The sequence below is a fragment of the Ranitomeya imitator genome, chromosome 2 (assembly GCF_032444005.1).
Source record: "Ranitomeya imitator isolate aRanImi1 chromosome 2, aRanImi1.pri, whole genome shotgun sequence".
NCBI lineage: Eukaryota > Metazoa > Chordata > Amphibia > Anura > Dendrobatidae > Ranitomeya > Ranitomeya imitator.
Genome location: NC_091283.1, coordinates 402,194,882 through 402,218,730, shown reverse-complemented (window position 1 = coordinate 402,218,730; position 23,849 = coordinate 402,194,882). Strand labels below are relative to the sequence as shown.

The following is a 23,849-nucleotide window of genomic DNA, read 5'->3' as shown; positions in this document are numbered from 1 at the left end:
GGCGGATGGATGGGTGGGCGGTCGGCTGGAGGTGGGGAGAAGGCACCTGCTCTTCCTAATATACAGGTGAGGTGGGACCTTAGTCTTTATACATTCTGCTTCTGACCTCTCTGGAAACTGCTGCCATTTTGGTGCGCTCCCCTCATTTCGGTAAGGGATGTTTACTATCATTTAACAGTTAATATACATTTAAAGGGTTAGTCAACTCGAAAGCGAAAACTGGTGGTAGAGCTTAATCTCAATATTCCACTTTTTTTTATCCCACACTCAAAGAGGTCATGAAAGCTGAGATATAGGTAGATGTTTGATGGGGGCTTTGCACTGCAGAGCTGGTACCTGTGTTGTGTGCCATGTGATAATTTACTGATCGGTAGGGGTCTGACCGCTGGGACCTGCACTGATCAGCAGAGTGGGTTTTTTTTTATCAATATTAGAATGCGCATCCTCAACCGCCGCTCCATTAATTCCTTAGAAGGCTGCCGAGTGCTGCACTAGGCTTTTTCCACCAGATCCATATAGAATGAATGGAGCTGCGGTCGCACGTTCGCTCTGCGGCTCCATCCTAGCAGGGATAAAAGTGCCTCATTCTACCAATAATGGCGGAATCTCCACTTATTTGTAAGTTATCATTCTTTGGATAGGTGGTAACTTATCTTCACTAGATAACCTCGTTAAATGATAAAAAAAAGTTGAAATTTGTAAAAAAAAAAAAATGTTTAGACACTTTTCCATCAATTTAAGCTGTATGATGGCTTTGCTTTTGCGAGGCAAGCTGACGCTTTTATTGGCACCATCTTGGGATACATACAACATTTTGATAATTTTTTTTTGCATTTTTAGAGAGGCGCAGTGATGAAATAACAAAATTAAAATCTGGTTGTTTTTTTTTGCTTTACGGAATTTACAAGTCCGATTAAATAATTTTCTATTTTGATAGATGCAAATTTTACTGATACAGCAATATTACATTTATTTATGTTTTTAATTTTTATTTCTTTGTTTTAAACTGTGAGTATATACAGTATATACCGGTGTATATATATTTTATATATATATATATATATATATATATATATATATATACTAGATGGTGGCCCGATTCTAACGCATCGGGTATTCTAGAATATGCATGTCCACGTAGTATATTGCACAGCCCACGTAGTATATTGCACAGCCACATAGTATATTGCCCAGCCACGTAGTATATTGCCCAGCCACATAGTATATTGCCCAGCCATGTAGTATATTGCCCAGCCACGTATTATATTGCCCAGCCACGTAGTATATTGCCCAGCCACGTAGTATATTGCCCAGTCACGTAGTATATTGCCCAGCCACGTAGTATATTGCCCAGCCACGTAGTATATTGCACAGCGACGTAGTATACAGCACACAGCCACATAGCATACAGCACAGACACGTAGTATATTGGCCAGTCACATAGTATATTGGCCAGTCACATAGTATATTGCCCAGCCACGTAGTATATTGCCCAGCCACGTAGTATATTGCCCAGCCACGTATGTAACAGGTTAAAAAAGACTTAAAATAAAAAAATAAACATACTCACCCCTCCGAAGGCCCCTTGAAGTCCTGGTGCCTGTGTGCGGTGCACCCGGCAGCTTCCGGTCCCAGGGTTGGTATGAGCGCAGGACCTGTGATGACGTCGCGGTCACATGACCGTGACGTCATGGCAGGTCCTTCTCGCATAGCATCCTTGGCACCGGAACCTGCCGCTTGCACTGCCGAGGACAGGACGCGACATCCGAGGGTGAGAATAAGGTTGTTGTTTTTTTTTATTATTATTATTTTTGACATTAGATCTTTTTACTATTGATGCTGTATAGGCAGCATCAATAGTAAAAACTTCGACACACAGGGTTAATAGCGGCGGTAACGGAGTGAGTTTCCCGCGGCATAAAGCGGTCCGTTACCGCTCGCATTAACCCTGTGTGAGCGGTGACTGGAGGGGAGTATGGAGCGGGCACCGGGCACTGACTGCAGGGGAGTCGGGAGGGACTAATCAGACTGTGGCCGTCACTGATTGGTCGCGGTAGCCATGACCGGCAGCTGGCGAGACCAATCAGCGACTGGATTTCCATGACAGACAGAGGCCGCGACCAATGAATATCCATGACAGACAGACAGACAGACAGACAGACGGAAGTGACCCTTAGACAATTATATAGTAGATATACCCAGTATATATAATAATAATAATAATAATTTTTATTTATATAGCGCCAACATATTCCGCAGCGCTTTACAAATTATAGAGGGGACTTGTACATACAATAGACATTACAGCATAACAGAAATACAGTTCAAAACAGATACCAAGAGGAGTGAGGGCCCTGCTCGTAAGCTTACAAACTATGAGGAAAAGGGGAGACACGAGAGGTGGATGGTAACAATTGCTATAGTTATTCGGACCAGCCATAGTGTAAGGCTTGGGTGTTCATGTAAAGCTGCATGAACCAGTTAATTAATTTTTTTTTTTTTTTTAATATAGGCCACACAGGGATCGTTAGGTTAATGCATTGAGGCGGTAGGCCAGTCTGAACAAATGAGTTTTTAGGGCACGCTTAAAACTGTGGGGATTGGGGATTAATCGTATTATCCTAGGTAGTGCATTCCATATATATATATATATATATATATATTTTTTTCTCTCTTATATTTTTTTTCTTCTATTATTTTTTTTTTTTTTAACTTTATTTTTTAGTCCCCTTTAGGGACCGAAACCTGCAATTGTCTATATATTGCATTTTAGGAAAATTAAGGATCTCCTATGTGTCCAGGCACAGGACACATGCTGGGCATAACGGGAGTACTAAGACGGTAGACGTTAACATCCCACAATGCTGGGAGCATGAAGTGGTTCACCCTTGGGATCCCATTGGGATCACATGCTGCTTATGGAGGCTAGCAGTGCATGTAAGGAGTAAACAGTGAATATGAAGATGTAAGGGTATCATAAAGTGTGATAACTCAAGTAAATATCTCTAAGGCTGGTTTCACATTTGCGTTTTTTGATGCATGCGTTTTTGCATGTGGTAAAAAAAAAACGTGGCGTTTTGACACGTTTACATGCGTTTTTTCATGCGTTTGCGTTTTTTAAACGCATGCTGACAAATGTGTGACAGCTGCCAATCATCAAAATAAAGTAAAAAACCCACTATAAATAGAAATAGTTAGGGGTAGGGTTAGGGGTAGGGATCATAACCCTAATCCTAAAGGGATCCTAACCCTACCGCTAACCCTAACCCTAAGGGATCCTAACCCTACCCCTAACCCTACCTCTAACCCTAAGGGATCCTAACCCTAACCCTACCCCTAACCCTAAGGGATCCTAACCCTAACCCTACCTCTAACCCTAAGGGATCCTAACCCTACCCCTAACCCTAAGGGATCCTAATGCTACCCCTAACCCTACCTCTAACCCTAAGGGATCCTAACCCTACCCCTAATCCTAACCCTAAAGGGATTAGGGTTAGGGGTAGGGTTAGGATCCCTTAGGGGTAGGGTTAGGGTTAAGGTTAGGGGTAGGGTTATGGTTAGGATCCCTTAGGGTTAGGGGTAGGGTTAGGGGTAGGGTTAGGGTTAGGATCCCTTAGGGTTAGAGGTAGGGTTAGGGTTAGGATCCCTTAGGGTTTAGGGTTAGGGGTAAGGTTAGGGGTAGGGTTAGGGTTAGGGATAGGGTTAGGATCCCTTTATCACCTTTATGTTGGGGGGTGGCATATCAGTGTGTTTTCTGTTTTTTTAATAGAAAAACGCATGCGTTTTTAACGCAAAAAAAAACGCATGCACAAAAAAACGCATGCGTCCCCATTGACTCCAATGTATTTTTTGACCCCAAAAAAACGCATGAAAACGCATGCGTATTTTTTGGTCCAAAAAACGCCTCTCAAAAATACTACAAGTTGCATTTCTGAAAATGAACGCATGCAGTAAAAAAACGCATGCGTTTCAAAACACGACCAAACGCGTACACACAAAAACGCATGCATTTTCAATGTTAAATATAGGAAAAAAAACGCATGCGTTTTTTTGAAAAAAAAAACGCTGCAGACAAAAACGCAAGTGTGAAACCACCCTAAGTAGCTCAGCTTTAGACTTGTGAAATAATGAGTGAAGTGGGATCTTACCTTTAATGGTTTGTTGACATGTTGCAGATTTTTTGTGCTGATTAGCCTGCTGAAAATCCATATTGTTTAGTGCACATTGCCTAGGTTACAGGCCACCTCCGCAGACTATCAGCGGTGGCCAGTCTCCTGGGCAAAGAGCACAGTTCTTAGACAGTTCTTCTGTAAGTACATGTTCTGTACTAAAGCTGGGCAGATCACTGGATCCATCCAGGTTCAGTCTCACCTGTGCTTCTCCAATTTTCTCGCCTGGTAGGTGGATTATAGATTATGGAATAAACCCCAAGCTATCTACACAGGAAGATAAAAAAAATAGGAGAAATATGTATTTACTGTCATTAGATTGTTCCAAAAACAAGGGCAAAATGTGACCTTAAATTCACTATAAACAGCAGCACATTTGTTGTGAGTTACTTATGGGATGGGGCTTGTTTACTGCAAAGGTATTCACAGCTAATTCGGCCAAAGGTTCATGTATTTTTCATGGAGGAGTGTAGTAAGCTACTGCCACACAAATTTGGCAGCATCCCTTTCTTCCAGGGAGACAAAAGGATCCAACTTTGTAATTCAGCATGCTCTATCCTTTTCTCCCTTAACAACATCCGTGTATGGAGTCTCGGGAAGCCCCTCATACACATCAGATGGTCGATGAGTCCCAACAGGTTCAGCCAACTTTAATGTGCTTGGTAGCCTCTTGACCGAATGCTCATTTTGCCGACAGTTATTCTTCCCGACCCCCATACACATGCATGATTGATCAAGCGTCCATGTGATTTCAATGGGAAAAGGGGATTAGACCAATCAAATATCTCTGGCACTGGCTATCTCCCAAGGTAACAAATGGATCAAGAGTAGTGATGAGCAAGTATACACATTGCTCAGGTTTTCCTGAGCACGCTCGGGTGACCTCCGAGTATTTATGACTGCTCGGAGATTTAGTTTTCATCGCCTCAGCTGAATGATTTACATCTACTAGCCAGGCGGAGTACATGTCGGGGTTGCCTGGTTGCTATGGAATCCCCACATGTAATCACTAATCAAGAGTTATAGTTAAACTTTCCCAATCCTTTTTTTTCTCAATATCATCTGTCATGGGACAGTCAGTAGTACAGCCATACAGATGGTAGGGGAGATTCCGTAGGCCCACATACACACTATATGGTTGGACAATCCCACAGAAATTAGCAAGTTCACCCAACATTAATCTAATGTGTGTAGACTTTTGATGATTAGCCTTTGCTAATTTTTTGTGTCTGATCACACGTGCAAGATCGTCATGTATTGTAAACATGTCATATTCGAATGAACAGGTCATGTGCACAATACCTGCCAAAAAAACACGTGTGTAATGCCATCGCTACCTGTCACTTCAAGTGCGGAAATGAATGGCTCATCTCCAGATAACCCCTTTACGTAATGTTATATGGTGGGGAATTTAGTACCTTTCATTTTTTACTGACAGTACTACTACATACACTCCAGTGGCAAAATGTAACAGTCAAAAACAGTTACTAAATGATTAACCATTTTCTAACATGTTCTCCTTCTTTCCCAGAAATGAGTATTTCTTGTGCACCACCGGTAATCATTACACCAGATGCAGACGTCTGGGAAATTGATACCAATACCTACGCTGACTGTGGGCATTTTGTGGACTGGGACCAATTCCCAAATAAGATTGAACCTCTGAAAACTTCCCATGTAGAACTTCCTCAATTGCAGAAGGAGCTGAAAAAGATGGCAAGAGAAGGAACTTGGGGTCAAAATAGAGCCCTGCGGGCTCAAGCCTACAACCAGATTATCAAAAATATTAATTGTCGGATATTTACACCTACTGCAACTGTTTTTCATGATGCGTCTGAACGCCTATTTGGGCAAAGTGGATTGAATGGTCACCCCTTGCCTGAATTCTTGGATGGTGGTATTATGCCAATGTACTGCCTTAATGTTCGAGGTGAAACTGCTGTGAAGAAGATACTCATATGCATTGGCGACCAGTATCCGGACATCACGTATTGTCCAGCATTGCCCGCTGTGGTGGCCCTCTTGATGCATTTCAGCGAAGATGAAGCGGAGTGCTTCGAAAGGACTTGCCGCCTTATTTCATGTACTGAACCACACAAGACTTACATTGAACAAAGCTTCTTGTCCAACGAAGCCTCCAGCATGACTTTTGGTGACCTAGCCAAAAAGTATTGCCAGGCTGGCCATAAGTTTGTCACTACACATTGTGAAAACTCATCGGAGGTCTTCTCAGATTGGTTGATGTGGATCTTTGGAGACTTGCCTTTTGAATACGTCGTTAGAGTCTTTGATATCTTCCTTCTGGAGGGAAACAAGGTGCTGTACAGGGTGGCTCTGGCCTTGCTTAAGCAGTACAAACTCCATGCGGAGTATGAGGGGCAGGATATTAAATGTGACATCCAGGAATTCGTCAAGAACATCTCCTGCCACGTTAGTGTGGAGAAGCTCTTGGAAAAGGCCTTCAGCATTCGCCTTTTCTCCCACAAGGAGATCTGGCTTCTACACATGGCCAACAGTAAGGCTTTATCGCAGAGTGGGATCACCGTCATGCAACGAAGGTGAATGGATATTTCAAGTGTAATTCTATCTTTGGTACCACGTTCTTAAGTGATAAGCAGGGGTACTTACTGCATACACTTTATTTTGGGGATCCCGACTTGTGGACCTCTACCAATGTTATATTGGTAGCACGGATAGTGTGTGACACAGGTTCTAGCCCTTTCATTAGTGTAATTACCCTTATAGAGTATGGGCTCATTAGATATGGTGGATTGAGATGCGCAATGACTCGTCTTGTAGATTGCGTTGACTTAGCAATAACTGTGTCCTGTTTTCTGATAGGCAACCGGTTCACATGTCCGTAGACATCTCAAACTTCACCTCGGAAATCGTAACGTCCCATGAAATGAGGGTGTTGTGGTCGTGGATTCCTGAACGCTACTCACTGTACCCCCCTGTTCTGTTGTTTTCTACCCTGGAGCATGGCTATAGTCTGCAGAGGTAACGTCCGCTAATCAAACATCTACAAAGGGTAACGATCACCACGACCGGTTAGATGGAGACCAGGGGCAAACCTACTGTAGAGGCGGCGACTACCTTTTCACTCTCCCTTTCCGTACTGACTGTAATATTTGCTAATTCTGCGTGAGCTATTATGTTCTAATCGGATGGGTCATGTTAGAGATGGGCAATTCAATTTGCTCTGTCCTGTCATGGTGTCCTAGCTGGTCCTCCATGGTAGCTCATGTCCATTTCTGACTGGCCGCCTCTGGCGCTTACTAAGGTCCACAACAACATGATGTCACAGCACGATGTACGACATATGGTCACGGGGCCTGGTAAGTGCAATGGGCACCTATTGTGAGGATGCCAGAAGTGAAGATTGTTTGCCATGTAGGACTAGACTGGAGACCCAGACAGCACAATCAAATTGCTCCCCTTTTGGGCGAACATAAATGCTAATTATTATGTTTGGCACCCTCTTAGCACTCTTTTGTTCTAGGTAATGCTGATATAGTATATTAACCATCATATGTAGCCCACCCGCCTTCTCCGATTCACTCTGAAGGTGCAGGAAAGTCTTTATAATGGTGCACCCTAGGTCTGACTGCTCAAAGATTCCCAAAAATAGCATGATTTGTACCCAGTCATCTTCCTATTTGGCATTGCTTTTAGAGATAGCTCTCTATGAGGAAAAAAAGCAATTTAATGCCTGAGTTCCTCTTGCAGAGCTGCTTGACTAAAATGCAGCTATATAATCTATTGCCGCTCCACTGCCAGGAGTCAAACAAAAATACATTTATCAAGGACAGGAAATAGGGATTATAGTAGAACATCGCTGAATATATTTTTGCATGCGGGGCTGTAATTGTGTAATGGAAGGTAACTGTAATTGTGTAATGGAAGGTAACGTCTTGTTCAGCTATTCTGCTTTATGTATGTTATCCGTGGTAAGCACTGCGAGTGTGGAGATAACCAAAAACTGCTACCTAGGACTGGCAGAAGACTAGGACTGGCAGAAGACTAGGACTGGCAGAAGACTAGGACTGGCAGAAGACTAGGACTGGCAGAAGACTAAGACTGACAGAAAACTGGGATTGTCAGAAGACTGGGATTGGCAGAAGACTAGGACTGGCAGAAGACTAGGACTAGCAGAAGACTGGGTTTGGCAGAAGACTGGGTTTGGCAGAAGACTAGGACTAGCAGAAGACTATGACTGGCAGAAGACTAGGACTAGCAGAAGACTAGGACTGGCAGAAGACTGGGATTGGCAGAAGACTATGACTGGCAGAAGACTGGGATTGGCAGAAGACTGGGATTGGCAGAAGACTAGGACTAGCAGAAGACTGGGCTTGGCAGAAGACTATGACTAGCAGAAGACTATGACTGGCAGAAGACTAGGACTGGCAGAAGAATAGAAGCTCTGAAGTGCACATAGGTCAACTATTATATAGAGTCAGGAAGGAGTCTCCTTATCAGAAAACCTACATAGAGTGTAGCCTGAAGTTAAGGGATATGAATACCTTCAAGGTAATGCATGTATTTTGGGCTAAGAATATTTTTTGCAATTGGGTTTTATTAAAAATGTTGCACCGTGGACTTCCGGGAGGCGGAGCTGTAAGATGGCCGCATTTTAACCCTGTAACCCTCGGAGCTGTTTTCGGTTTTGCGTTTTTGTTTTTCGCTCCCCTCCTTCCTAAAGCCATAACTGTTTTATTTTCAATATGGCTATGTGAGGGCTTATTTTTGGCGTGACGAGTTGTTCTTTTGAACGACACCATTGATTTTACCATGTCGTGTACTAGAAAACGGGAAAAAAAAATTCCAAGTGCGGTGAAATTGGAAAAAAAAGTGCAATCCGACTTTTGCTAGATTCATTAAATGCTAAAACGGACCTGCCACTATGATTCTCCAGGTCGTTACGAGTTCATAGACACCAAACATTTTTATTTTTAAGGTTCTTTTAAAAAAAAAAAAAATTCCAAACTTTGGTAAAAAAATAAATAAATAAAATAAATAAATTGCACAATTTTCCGATACTCATAGCGTCTCCATTTTTCGTGATCTGGGGTTGGCTGAGGGCTTATTTTTTGCGTGCCAAGCTGACATCTTAATGATACCATTTCGGTGCAGATACGTTCTTTTGATCGCCCAATGCAATGTTGCGTCGACCAAAAAAAAGGTAATTCTAGCATTTTGACTTTTCTTATCACTACGCCGTTTAGCAATCGGGTTACTTTTTTTATATTCATAGACAGGGCGATTCTGGACACGGTGATGCCAAACATGTGTATAAATCCAATCGAGATAAAGAAAGGCAGCACTCACCGATCCATCCGAGACAGTTTCTACGGGTCACCAGGAGGGTGAGAAACGGCCGTCGTCAGGCTTGCCGCACTCTTTGGAATCTGTACCCCCGGCCGTGAAGACTTTTAATCTGTAACAATAAAGATACCTGTCTCGGATGGATCGGTGAGTGCTGCCTTTCTTTATCTCGATTGGATTTATTGGCATGTGTTGTCGGCAGAAGCACCCGAGGTCCGGCGGCTACATCTCTGTTCACAGGCGTGAGAACTCAGCTGTGTCATTAGGAGGTGGTGCGGGCTACTGCGTTTCTGGAGACTGACTTCCAAATATGTGTATGTTTGATTTTTTTTAGTTGTTTTATTTTGAATGGGGCAAAGAGGGGTGATTTGAACTTTTAGATTTTTTTTTTTTTCATATTTTTAAAAACATTTTTTTTACTCTTGCCATGCTTCAATAGTTTCCATGGGAGGCTAGAAGCTGGCATAACTTTTTCGGCTCAGCTACATAGAGGCTATGTTCAGATTGCCTCTATGTAGCTGAATTGCTGAGTTGCTATGAGCGCCGACCACAGGGCGGCACTCACAGCAATCTGGCAACAACCATAGAGGTCTGCAGGAGACCTCTGGTTGTCATGCCAACCCATCGGTGACCCGCCATCACATGAGGGGTTCACGGATGGGCGGGATTTCCAACGCACTTGCTGGAAGTGAGAGTTTAATGCCGCTGTCAGAGATAGTTAACTAGTTAACAGCCGCAGGTGGACCGCGATTCCACCCACGGCTGTTAGAGGCACATGTCAGCTGTTCAAAACAGCTGACATGTGCCTAGAAAGATGTGGGCATAGTGCCGGAGCCCACATCAAAGGGAGTTCGACATCGGCGTACTATTATGCCTGATGCTGGAAAGGGGTTAAAATATAACTAATTAAAAAAAGTTAAAAGAAAAAGAACCTATTTTACATACAGTCAATTCACCTCTGAAGTCAGATCATGTATCCTCTCTGAAGACCCAACACCCCTATTGTTGAATTCCTTTAATTGCTCCTTGGGGGCATAGATTTAAAGGTAACCTGTTACCTGTTGGATCAACTCTTCTAAGTCATCTGTATGGGCATGTAGATAATAGAAATCTGAATAAAATGATACTTTGATAGCTGTGAACCGACTTCTTATTCCAGAGAAATCCTGTTTTCTTAATATATAAATGAGCTGTTAAAAGCTATGGACTAGACATAGATCTCCCTGAGACTATGCCTCCAGAGATTATTTAAAGGAGGTGTTATCAGAGTGAGACATGTAATGACTGACAGTCTCCTGGTCTACATGTCACACACTGATAATGCCCCTTTGATTTAAAATAAGCTCTGGAGACAGATTCTCGGGGAGATCTATATCCGACCCATAGATCTTAACAGCTCATTTACATATTAAGAAAAATGTTGATTTCTTTGGAATAAAATATCAGTTCACAGATATTAAGGTATCATTTTATTCAGCTTCCTATGACCTATATGCCCATATAGACAGCTTAGGAAGGTTGATCCTACATACAGATCCCTTTTAATCAATTTAACAAATTCCGTCTTAATTGCCCTTCTTTATTCACAGCAATAACTGGTGAGATCTGGGTTGTCCAATCTATACCACGGGCATGACAAGAGTCTTCAGAGAGTCAGCCTTCATCTATTTGCATAACAAGCTGAAGGTTTTCGACTGGGAGAGTGGAGAAAGTCACTGCCAAACACATCTGGAAACAAGTTATCAGGCACGATCCGCAATTTTGAATTTCTCCACCAGGGGGCACTAAATGCACTGATATGACAGGATTCGTTTTGTTCAGTCGTCTTCTATTTTTCTTACAATTTATACAAAGGTCAATCCCCAAAATAAAATAGTCGAATAAATCCCCAAATTGTTTGTATCTATCTGAAAGACAGAAAATTTGGGAGATGAGCTGTTAAAGGTTTTCTTTAAAAAGTTTGCTCCTTTTAAAGTTTTCAAATCTATCCAAAATTCCCTGCTGCATAAAAAGCAAGTGAGCAGCGATTAGAGCATGCTAAGCAAACACTTTGGGGTACAGTTTTATGCATAGTGCAGGGGCCTTATCTATTTAAAGGGGACCTCTGATTTTTCTAATAGGATACATTTTATTATGCACCACTAGAGGGAGCCCACATTTATTTATTTATTGAATTTGATAATTACTGCCTGAATCTGTGAGCTCCCCCTAGTGGTCAGCTCTGGTTGCAACATCTTAACCCTTTAGATGCACCATTTACTAGTGACTGTGGCATTTAGATGGTTAGGCAAGGTTGGACCCCCTGTAATCTCATTAGTACATGTGATGCTATTGCGGGGTGCAGAATGGGGTGTTATACCCGTTTGGAGCTTAATAAGGGTCCCTAAAGAAAATAAAAAATAGCACAAAAAATAAAGTCACACCTGGAATAAGCTGAACTAAATTAAAATACCACAAGCAAAAAAAAAAAATCTACAAAAAATGCATGTACCTCAAAATGGTAGAAATACAAATTACAGAAAAGTAAAGAATATGGCGACACAAACTAAAAGTTTTATTTTGACTTTAAAGGGTTAATCCCATCTATATAGATATATTGCCGGATAGTGCTCATATCAAGCACTTTTGCGATTTACTGCTAATCAACACTTGCAGACCTTCTTAAAATCTTAACACTTTTCTTTTGTTTATAGCTCAGTGCCTAGGAGACCGACCACCCCTGTTGTATAGCTTGTAAGCACACAGCTGCTGGCTGGGATTAGGAGGTAACAGCGTGCTGCAGCGATCCTGGCCAGCTGCAAAATAGCGCTTACAATCCCAATAGAAAAGAATATATAAGTACTGTACCTGTTCTACCGTCTACTGACAACCAGCTTTAACCCCTTAACGACCGTTGATATGCCTTTTCACAGCGGCAATTAATGGTACTTAAACCACAGCACCGCTTTTTAGCGCCGCTGTGGAGAAAATGTATAGCACCACCAGAGTCGGAATTTCTCCAGGGTCTCGGCTGCCCTGGGTAGCCAAGACCCCAGAGAACATGATTCGGGGGTTTTTTTACCAACCCCCCAATCCCGGGGTTGCGATCGCCGTTATTAACTGTATAACTGTGACCGCAAAAAAAAAAAAGTCCGATTTGCCATTTAATTTCTCTCTCCTCCTCTGTGATCGCACATTCCTGATTCCCCCGCCCGGTACCTGCCAGTGTCCCAGGGTCCTTCTGCTTTCCCTTACGGCCGCTGGCTTCTTCCTGTAAGACAGTGGCAGCACCCGGCAACAATAGGAGATTTTTCCTATTGTTTCATCTTGATCACTGTGATAGGGTCTATCACAGTGATCAAAATAAAAAAAAATAGTAAATAAAACCCACCTTTATCACCCTCTTAGTTAGGGAACAATAATGAAATAAAAAATATATATTTATTTCCATTTTTTCAATAGGGTTAGAGTTGGACTAAAGTGAGTTGGGCTAGGGTTAGGGTTGCGATTAGGGTTGGGGCTAACTTAAGGGTTAGGGTTGGGGCTAAATTTAGGGTTAGGGTTGGAGCTAAAGTTAGGGTTGAGGCTAGATTTGGGGTTGGGGTTTGGATTACGTTTACAGTTGGGGTTAGGGTTAGGATTAGGGTTAGGGGTGTGTCAGGGATAGGTTTGTGGTTAGAGTTATGGTTAAGGGTATGTTTGGGTTAGGGGTGTGTTGGGGTTAGGGTTGTGGTTAGGGATGGGATTAGGGTTAGGGGTGTGTTGGGGTTAGAGGCGTGGTTAGGGTTATGATTAGGGTTGGAGTTAGAATTGGGGGGTTTCCACTGTTTAGGCACATCAGGGGCTCTCCAAACGTGACATGGCGTCCTATCTCAATTCCAGCCAATTCTGCGTTGAAAAAGTAAAACAGTGCTCCTTCCCTTCCAAGCCCCGACATGTGTTTTCTCCCACAAATGGGGTATGAGCGTACTCAGGACAAATTGGACAAAAACTTTTGGGGTCCAATTTCTCCTGTTACACTTGTGAAAATACAAAATTGGGGGCAAAAAAAAATCATTTTTGTGAAAAAAAAAAAAGATTTTGTATTTTCACGGCTCTGCGTTATAAACTTTAGTGAAACACTTGGAGGTTCAAAGTTCTCACAACACATCTAGTTAAGTTCCTTGGGGGGTCTAGTTTCTAAAATGGGGTCACTTGTGGAGGGTTTCCACTGTTTAGGCACATCAGTGGCTCTGCAAACGCAACATGACGCCCGCAGACCATTCCATTTAAGTCTGCATTCCAAAACGGCACTCCTTCCCTTCCGAGCTCTGCCATGCGCCTAAACAGTGGTTCCTCCCCACATGTGGGGTATCGGCGTATTCAGGACAAATTGAACAACAACTTTGGGGTTCTAATTTCTCCTTTTACCCTTGGGAAAATAAAATTTTGGGGGAGAAAAGATAATTTTTGTGGAAAAAATATGATTTATTTTCACGGCTCTATGTTATAAACTTCTGTGAAGCACTTGGGGGTTCAAAGTGAACACCACACATCTAGATAAGTTCCTTGGGGGGTCTAGTTTCCAAAATGGTCTCACTTGTGGGGGGTTTCCAGTGTTTAGGCAGATCAGGGGCTCTCCAAATGCGACATGGCCTCCAATCTCAATTCCAGCCAATTCTACATTGAAAAAGTCAAAAGGGGCTTCTTCCCTTCCGAGCTCTGCCATGCGCCCGAACAGTGCTTTACCCCCACATATGGGGTATCTGCATATTCAGGATAAATTGAACAACAAATTTTATGGTTAATTTTTAGTGATGAACGAATATACTTGTTATTCGAGCATGCTCTGGTGTCCTCCGAGTATTTTTTAGTGCTCGGAGTTTTAGTTTTTCTTGCCGCAGATGAATGATTTACATCTGTTAGCCAGCATAAGTACATGTGGGGATTGCCTGGTTGCTAGAGAATCCCCACATGTAATCAAGCTGGCTAACAGATGTAAATCATTCAGCTGTGGCAAGAAAAACTAAAACTCCGAGCACTAAAAAATACTCGGAGGACCCCCGAGCATGCTCGAGAAATCTCAAGTAACGAGTACCGTATATTCGCTCATCACTATTCATTTTCTCTTTTTACATTTGTGAAAATAAAAAAACTGGATCTGAAATAAAATGTTTGTGAAAAAAAAGTTACCGTAAATGTTCATTTTTTTTCTTCCACATTGCTTCAGTTCCTGGGAAGCACGTAAAGGGTTACTTAACTTATTAAATGTGGTTTTGAGCACCTTGAGGGGTGCAGTTTTTAGAATGGTGTCACTTTTGGGTATTTTCTGTCATGTTTACTCCTCAAAGTGACTTCAAATATGATGTGGTCCCTAAACAAAATGGTTTTGTAAATATTGTTGTAAAAATGAGAAATCGCTGGTCAACTTTTAACCCTTATAACTTCCTAACAAAAAAAAAAAAAGTTTCCAAAATTGTGCTGATGTAAAGTAGACATGTAGGAAATGTTATTTATTGACTATTTTGTGTGACACACCTCTCTGATTTAAGGGCATAACATTAAAAGTTTGAAAATTGTGAAATTTTAAAAATTTTCGCCATATCGAAGAAATTTTACCACTAACATGAAGTACAATATCTCAGGAAAAAAATTCTCAGAATCACTGGGATCCGTTAAAGCGTTCCAGAGTTATAACCTCATAAAGTGACAGTGGTCAGAATTGTAAAAATTGGCCCGGTCATTAAGCTGCAAATTGGCTCTGTCACTAAGAGCTTAAAACAGAAGAAAAGTGTTAACAGCTCAAGAACGGATAACAATTTTTATAAGCAGTAAATTGCAAAATTTCTTGTATTCATAAGCTCTATTCAACAATACCCATTTATGAAGATATGAAAATCTTTTTTTTTTTTTTTTTTTTTTTTTTTTTATAGCCAATGACCTGCTACATAAAGTTCACATGGGAGAAGTAAAGAAAGAATGGAAGTTGGGGCTATACTTTGTAAGCAGAAAGGATATGGTTAAACCCTTAAATGTTGCCTACTTTAGAGATGTGGCGGGTCCCTTTAAGAGGTTCATTGTGTATATTGTCAAACTTGTATTAAATCACAGCTTCTCCAATTATTTTTTTATTCTTTACCTGCAAATGCAGAATTTAGATCTAACCACATTGCCTCTGATTGCAGATTTTATTCACATTGTGAAGGCATGGAGCCCACGGTCCTCCTCATCAAGACGACTGCAAACGAGGTAGAAAACCTATTATTTTCCTCCATAAAAATATTTGCACAAGACATGTAAAAATGACATGGTGTTCACACGTTCAGGCTTTAAAGCATCTTTTAACCGCTTCAGGTTTCTAAAAATGTCAAGGGGTAAAAATAGTGATGTCAATTCTTCTGGCATTTTCCGCTCGGAAGAGCCCCCCTACTTTACTATGCAAGTCAATGGGAAAGCTCAGAAGACGACCAGAAAATTTTCGGAAATTTTTGCCAGGGTTTTGGCTTAAGAAAACGCTAATGGTTTCTTCATTATTCAATTGAATTGAAAAACACGACAGTAAAAAAAAAATCATAGTAAACCATAATTTAAAAAAAAACACCTCAAAAGAGTTTCCTGAAGCTTCTTCTGTTTGACAAAATGCATTGGGTTCTTCTGGTTTTAAACGACGTTGTATGCACAAAGCCATGGGATAAAAAACTTGAGATGGTTTTATGCTCTTTTTCACCTCCAGGACTATTGGGAGATCAACGGTCATCAAAATTCTAATCACAGCATAAGAAAAAATTACTCTTATTTCTTGCCTTCTAGCCTTTTCTATTTCTTATAGTCTACAAAATTGATCATTGTGCCAAAATTCTGAAAAGTCAAAAATGAAAACCTACTACTCTGATGAGTTGCTGCAGATTTGCTCGAACATTTCCAGACATGTTTGGGCTTAAAGCTTGTTGACTTGTTTCCCAATTTTCCTGGGTAGTTTTCCAGGACTGTGGTCTGCTCAAGTGCAAAGCCTAAACTAGAACCCTCCACCTAAGCGTCGGTGATTTCAGAGCCGCCTTGTATAATAATGTCTCTCACTTCTCCTCCTCAGGTATGTGGCGCCTACCTCTCCACTGACTGGAATGAACGAAAGAAAAGCTGCGGACAGGTGTCGTCATTTTTTGGAACCGGGGAATGCTTTGTGTTTACTGTGAGTGACCAGCCCTTTAAAATTGAAAGATGGGGCATTCTTCTCCCCCCCAAAAAAAAAAAAAATTACCACCATCCATAGGGGCTTTCTATGTCTGTCCCACAGGCAGTGAGTAGAGCTGCGATCCAATACGTGCTCACCTGTGCTCTGTTCAGGTATCATTCTCAGTGTTCCCAAAATCAAGATCTCTGGAGGTCCAAGGGATCGGACCTTCGGTGATCAGCAATTTACCACTCATCCTATGGATGGGGTAAACTTCTTGTTTTAGAAATAAACCCTTAAAGACATGTCTATTTTCTTTGCAGATTCGCCCAGACATGGAGAGGTATGAGTGGGTGGTAGTGAAGAAACCAGAAATGGTGAAGACTGCCCCTCCTTCGCCACGCTCTAGACCCCGATCTTACTCTTATGGAGCCCGACTCTCACCAACCCCCCGACATCGGTCTCTTACGATAACCTCAGCTCCCAGCAGTCCTTCCCAGTCCACAAGCTTCCTGACTGTCCCAAGTGAAGGAATCCCAAACCACTTATCTCCATTCCTTTCTGTCCGACATTTCCAACTACCGTCTAAAACCGCCTCCATGTTTATGTCCGGAAACAGCCAAGGCTTTATAATAGGTAAGACAGGACTTCTAATAAGTCTGATGGGTCGCATTGCTGAGAGTCCTTTTTTTCTTAAAGGGCTTCTCGATTTTTATGTAATTGTAGGATTCTAGCAGGTGCATAGAATGCAGTGACACACAGGAGGCAGAGCAAGGGTTAACAGGTTCTTTATGTATAGGAACAGTAATGTTACAAGCAGGGGGGTAAGGGACTTGATTGGAGAGTAGGAGAAAGTCAAAATGCACAAGAATATAAGGCTATGCGCACACGTTGCGGATTTTGCTGCGGATCTGCAGCTGCGGGTCCGCAGCAGCTTTCCATGCGTTTACAGTACAATGTAAACCTATGGAAAACGCAATCAGCTGTGCCCATGCTGCTGAAAAAAACGCGCGGAAACGCTGCGGGTTACATTCCGCAGCATGTCAATTCTTTGTGCGGATTCCGCAGCGGTTTACACCTGCTCCATAATAGGAATCCGCAGGTGTAAAACCACAGGTAGAATCAGCACAAAATCTGCAGTAAATCCGCATGTAAAACGCAGTGCCTTTTACCTGCGGATTTCTTAAATCCGCTGCGGAAAAATCTGCAGAGCTCAAAACTACGTGTGCACATACCCTAACAGGTTAACTTATCAGTCTCTGTACGCTGGAGGAAGGTGGCTGGAAGATCCGTCGGCGGTGTCTAAGGCGGCGCGAGATGTCTCTGATCCTGTCCCGCAGATGAGCGATGCGCTTTCTTCTTGCGACGGCGAATCCTCTGGGTTCTTCGGCACGTGATCTTCTGATCCGTGCACACGGTGAGGCAGAGGTGTTGCTCGGCAGCACAGAAGAAGAAGCAGAGAATTCAGTGAGCAAGGCCGCCATAGGAGCACACAATCCAGCGGACACAGCCACAGGCACGGGACGGTCCTCAGCAGGCACCGCAAAGATGGGACTAAGCGGTGCCTCCACGTTGGTGAGCGGAGCAAAGGTCCGTACTCTATCCTAGTCACTACCCAGTGAGGAAGTCTCTCTGGGCTGAGGGTAGGACACGTCAGCAGTATGGCTAGCTGGGGGTATAGGCACAGCTAGCGGGCGTGGGTCCGTGAAAAGGGAGTTAACCGTCTTACTACTCACAAATGTCCCGTCTTCCTGCTCAAACTGCTATTTATGTCAGAGCCGCCCCCTTCAGTCTGGTGCCCTGAACTGCTCCGGTCCACAATCTCTTCCCCCTGAAACAGTGGTGACAGCCCCAATGGTTCCGCCCGAGATACGCAGGAGAGACTGTTAGCGTGGCTCTCCACCCTACATAACTGATGTTCAATCACTATATAATTTGAATTTATGTAACTTTCTAATGTACTTCAGCTCTTGTGCTGCTTCTCCACTTTTCTGGAGTAATTTCCTCTATTTTTAGTGGCTTTATTATTTGTGCCTTGTTCTCTGTACATTTTGTGTCACTTTTTCAGTTGTCTTTCCGTTTTACGTCTTTTTTATTATTATTTTTTTCTTAACAACTTTGCTTATCCAAATGTTGTAGGCAGATTCATAAAATGCTACTTTTGCCAAATGTCACTTTTTTTTGTACAGTCCCCCCTCTTGGAGTCAGTAACTCCTGGGGAGTTTCAATTTATCTAATTTTTGCAAGTTTTTAAAGGATTTTGTTTTCTTTTTTTTTTGGTCAAAGTACAGTAAATGTCAATTTTTGTTCCATGCGGGATTATTAGAATGGTTAAATTCACATTTCTTGCAAAATAAATTTTCATAATAAAAATTAAAAATCTGTGATATTTTGTTTCAGGGGGCGGCGGCGGACAGGCCCTGTGTGTCGACGCTGATCTGAATAACGGGAGGACGGAGCACTGTGAAACTTTCGACAACCCACCACTGTGCGAACAAAACTTTCAGATACAGCATCTGGAAGTCTGGGGCTGCCAAAACTCATAAATCTGGAAAAAAAAAATTAACTCCCCAACAAAGACAAACTGGTGTCCATTAAATTGCATCTTTTCAGGGGACTGTCCAGGGTGGAAAAGTGCTGCCCTCACAGCAACGTAAAAGAATATGAAAAAGAAGGTGCAATGATTGTCAACAAGTGGCAGTAGACACAATGATAATGTTCTTTGCTTTGGATGCCAGGTGGAGGTAGTATATATATGGTTGAAGATCAGGATATTGGATTATTCCCGAGATGCTATAAGGGTCAGTTGACATTAGGTAGATCCCAAAGTGTCCCGTTGCTGAGACCTCCAGCAATCAGCGCTAATCTGGGGAAACTTGGAAGTGTTTAATTTTCCTGCAGTGCCCCACAGGAGAAATGAAGCATTACACAGTGCTCATTCATATCAATGGGTTGTCTTCCTAATGCCCCATTTAGTCAAAATGAAAAGGTTGGCTGCTTTCACTGAAAAAAACACCTAAATTGCTGTATATCTACATATGCAATCCTTATTACTCCCATTACTTACCCTTGTGATCTGTGTAGAGGTCCCCCTGGTGCCCCCTCCTAGACTGGATGATGGTGAAGAACAAAAGGGTAATGCATCCTCTTCTGCGCAGGCAGTATACCCAAGGCTGACCTCGGGTATGATACACTGCAATATCACAGTACTGTAATGTATTCTTCAAGTGATCGCAGGTTCAGTCCCCTAGAGGGACTCATAAATAATGTAAAAGCAATTAAAAATATTTAGAGAAAATTAAAAGCAAAATGAAAGTTCATATAAATTCTTTATTCCGTAATGTAAATAAAATTTAAAAATAAAATTGAACATCACTGCGCGTAACTGTCCTAATGAGTTAAATATATGGTGAGCTCCAAAATTAAAATAAAAAATCAAAATTGCCAAATTTACAATTCTGCTTTCTTGCCCAAAAAAATTAATGAAAAGTGATAAGAAGATCGAATAGACCCCAAAATGCTAATGTTAAATATGACATCTCGTACCACAAACCAAAGACCCCCGTACAACTCTAAAGACTGAAAAATAAATCAAGTATAACTCTTGTAATTGAAAAAGAGAGGTCTAATGGGACTCCGTCCAAGGTTCTGCATAAACCCGGAGCCGGCCTTGCATATACTTGTGACATAGCCCAAAATGAGATCCAAACAGAGCTAAAGGGGAAACCCACCATCAAGATATTTCAGTGGCAGCTCAGGCCCCTTCTGATTCCCAAACTGATGGGTCCCCTGGTTCTGCACAGCATGGGAAACCTCTTATGACATAAACAACCATTTTATTCATAATGTAATAGCTGATGGTTCATGTCACAATGTTGACACGATCGCATAGGATCGACAATTCCTGTCACAATGCCACACACGATTGCGGAGGAACTCTGCTTTCCGTCGCAATGTCAGACACGATCGCAGGGGACCAATGGTTCCTTTCACATTGTGACACACTATCTTGGGGGTCGATGGTTCCTGTCACAATGGGAGTCACGATCAGGGTGTGGGGAGATGGCCTATCACAATGTCAGACACGATCACGGGAGACCAGTGGTTTCTGTCACAATGTCAGTCATGATTGTGGGGGACCAATAGTTCCTGTCACAATGTCAGACAGGATCACGGGGTGCTCTTGGTTACTGTCAAAATGAGAGACATGATCGAGGGGGCCAATGGTTCCTGTTACAATGTGAGACATGATCGGGGGCCAATGTTTCTTGTTTTCCTGTTACAATGTGAGAGACAATCGTGGGTGCCAATGGTTCCTGTTACAATGTGAGACACGATCTCGTGGTGCCTATAATTCTTATCACAATGGAAGACATGATCGGGGGGGGCAATGGTTCCTGTTACAATGTGAGACATGATCTCGCGGTGCCTATAGTTCCTATCACAATGGGAGACATGATCGGGGGGGGGGGGCAATGGTTCCTGTTACAATGTGAGACACGATCTCGGGGTGCCTATAGTTCCTATCACAATGGGAGACATGATCGGGGGGGCAATGGTTCCTGTTACAATGTGAGACACGATCTCGGGGTGCCTATAGTTCCTATCACAATGGGAGACATGATCGGGGGGGGGGGGGGCAATGGTTCCTGTTACAATGCGAGACACGATCTCGCGGTGCCTATAGTTCCTATCACAATGGGAGACATGATCGGGGGGGCAATGGTTCCTGTTACAATGTGAGACATGGTCGGGGGCCAATGTTTCTTGTTTTCCTGTTACAATGTGAGAGACAATCGTGGGTGCCAATGGTTCCTGTTACAATGTGAGACACGATCTCGTGGTGCCTATAATTCTTATCACAATGGAAGACATGATCGGGGGGGGCAATGGTTCCTGTTACAATGTGAGACATGATCTCGGGGTGCCTATAGTTCTTATTACAATGGGAGACATGATCGGGGGGGGCAATGGTTCCTGTTACAATGCGAGACACGATCTCGCGGTGCCTGTAGTTCCTATCACAATGGGAGACCTGATCGGGGGGGGGGGGGGGGCAATGGTTCCTGTTACAATGTGAGACACGATCTCGGGGTGCCTATAGTTCCTATCACAATGGGAGACATGATCGGGGGGGCAATGGTTCCTGTTACAATGTGAGACACGATCTCGGGGTGCCTATAGTTCCTATCACAATGGGAGACATGATCGGGGGGGGGGGGGGGGCAATGGTTCCTGTTACAATGCGAGACACGATCTCGCGGTGCCTATAGTTCCTATCACAATGGGAGACATGATCGGGGGGGGGCAATGGTTCCTGTTACAATGCGAGACACGATCTCGCGGTGCCTATAGTTCCTATCACAATGGGAGACATGGTCGGGGGAGGGGGGGCAATGGTTCCTGTTACAATGTGAGACACGATCTCGGGGTGCCTATAGTTCCTATCACAATGTGAGACATGATCGAGGGGGCAATGGTTCCTGTTACAATGTGAGACACGATCTCGAGGTGCCTATAGTTCCTATCACAATGGGAGACATGATCGGGGGGGCAATGGTTCCTGTTACCATGTGAGACACGATCTCGCGGTGCCTATAGTTCCTATCACAATGTGAGACATGATCGGGGGGGCAATGGTTCCTGTTACAATGTGGGACACGATCTCGCGGTGCCTATAGTTCCTATCACAATGTGAGACATGATCGGGGGGGCAATGGTTCCTGTTACAATGTGGGACACGATCTCGCGGTGCCTATAGTTCCTATCACAAAGTGAGACATGATCGGGGGGGCAATGGTTCCTGTTACAATGTGAGACACGATCTCGCGGTGCCTATAGTTCCTATCACAATGGGAGACATGATCGGGGGGGGGCAATGGTTCCTTTTACAATGTGAGACACGATCTCGCGGTGCCTATAGTTCCTATCACAATGGGAGACATGATCGGGGGGGGGGCAATGGTTCCTGTTACAATGTGAGACACGATCTCGCGGTGCCTATGGTTCCTATCACAATGGGAGGCATGATCGGGGGGGCAATGGTTCCTATCACAATGTGAGACATGATCGGGGGAGCAATGGTTCCTGTTACAATGTGAGACACGATCTCGCGGTGCCTATAGTTCCTATCACAAAGTGAGACATAATCGTGGGGCCAATGGTTCCTGTTTTCCTGTTACAATGAGAGACATGATCGTGGGACCGATAGTTCCTATCACAATGTGAGATGCGATCACGGGGTCCCGATTGTTCCGGATCCAATCACAATGTGAGACACGATTTTGGGGGCTGGTAGTTCATGTTACAATGTGAGACATTATCGTTGGGACCAATGGTTCCTGTAAGGCTATGTGCACACGTTGCGGATTTGGCTGCAGATCCGCAGCGATTCGATGCTGCGGATTCACAGCAGTTTTCCATCCGGTTTACAGTACCATGTAATCCTATGGAAAACCAAATCCGCAGTGCACATTCTGCTGAAAATACCACGCGAAAACGCTGCAGATTATTTTCCGCAGCATGTCAATTCTTTGAGCGGATTCCGCAGTGTTTTACACCTGCTCCATAATAAGAATCCGCAGGTGTAAAAACGCAGGTGAAATCCGCACAAAAAACGCAGGAAATCCGCGGTAAATCGCAGTGCGTTTTACCTGCGGATTTGTCAAAAAAGGTGCAGAAAAATCTGCACACGAATCCGCAATGTGGGCACATAGCCTAACAATGTGAGACACGATTGGGGGAGACCAATGGGTTACCATAGTAGCCAGGAGCCATCTTGGTACTTCTCAGGCTGAGCTTAATAGGCGACCGTGATTTTCACTGCACCCTACTGTGATATTGCAGTATTGGCTAAAGAATCTATGAAAAACACACAATTAATGTCTTTTAACTTTGTGTATTATAGCAATAAAAATGTATTTGATACCATTACTTTAGGCCATACAATTTTTTTGGAATAGGTTGTTATTGCAGTATACAGTATAAGGGATCGAAAGATCACAGGTACAAGTCCCCTAAAGGGACTAAAAAAAAAATTAAAAAAAAAGTTCTAAAAAAAGGCAAGAAAATAGAACACGTGAATCAATCTATTCTCCCATAGAAAACACAATAAAAAATAGATATGTTTAGTATCACTGGGTTCGTAGAAATTCAATCAAAATATAACATTAACTATACGGTAGACGCTGTAGTGAAGAAAAAACAGAACCCCAGAATTGTCGCTT

General features: G+C 43.0%; 1 protein-coding gene across 1 annotated transcript; it reads left to right on the top strand.

Moving 5' to 3' along the window:
* Window positions 1–37: 37 nt before the first annotated feature.
* Window positions 38–19,316, top strand: LOC138664172 (TBC1 domain family member 24-like). Its single transcript, XM_069750635.1, has 7 exons — window positions 38–150; window positions 5,701–6,727; window positions 7,011–7,169; window positions 15,638–15,701; window positions 16,543–16,641; window positions 16,947–17,259; window positions 19,024–19,316. Exons 2-7 carry the CDS (start codon window positions 5,703–5,705, stop codon window positions 19,167–19,169), a joined length of 1,806 nt encoding a protein of 601 aa, XP_069606736.1. The 5' UTR covers window positions 38–150; window positions 5,701–5,702; the 3' UTR covers window positions 19,170–19,316.
* Window positions 19,317–23,849: the final 4,533 nt, after the last annotated feature.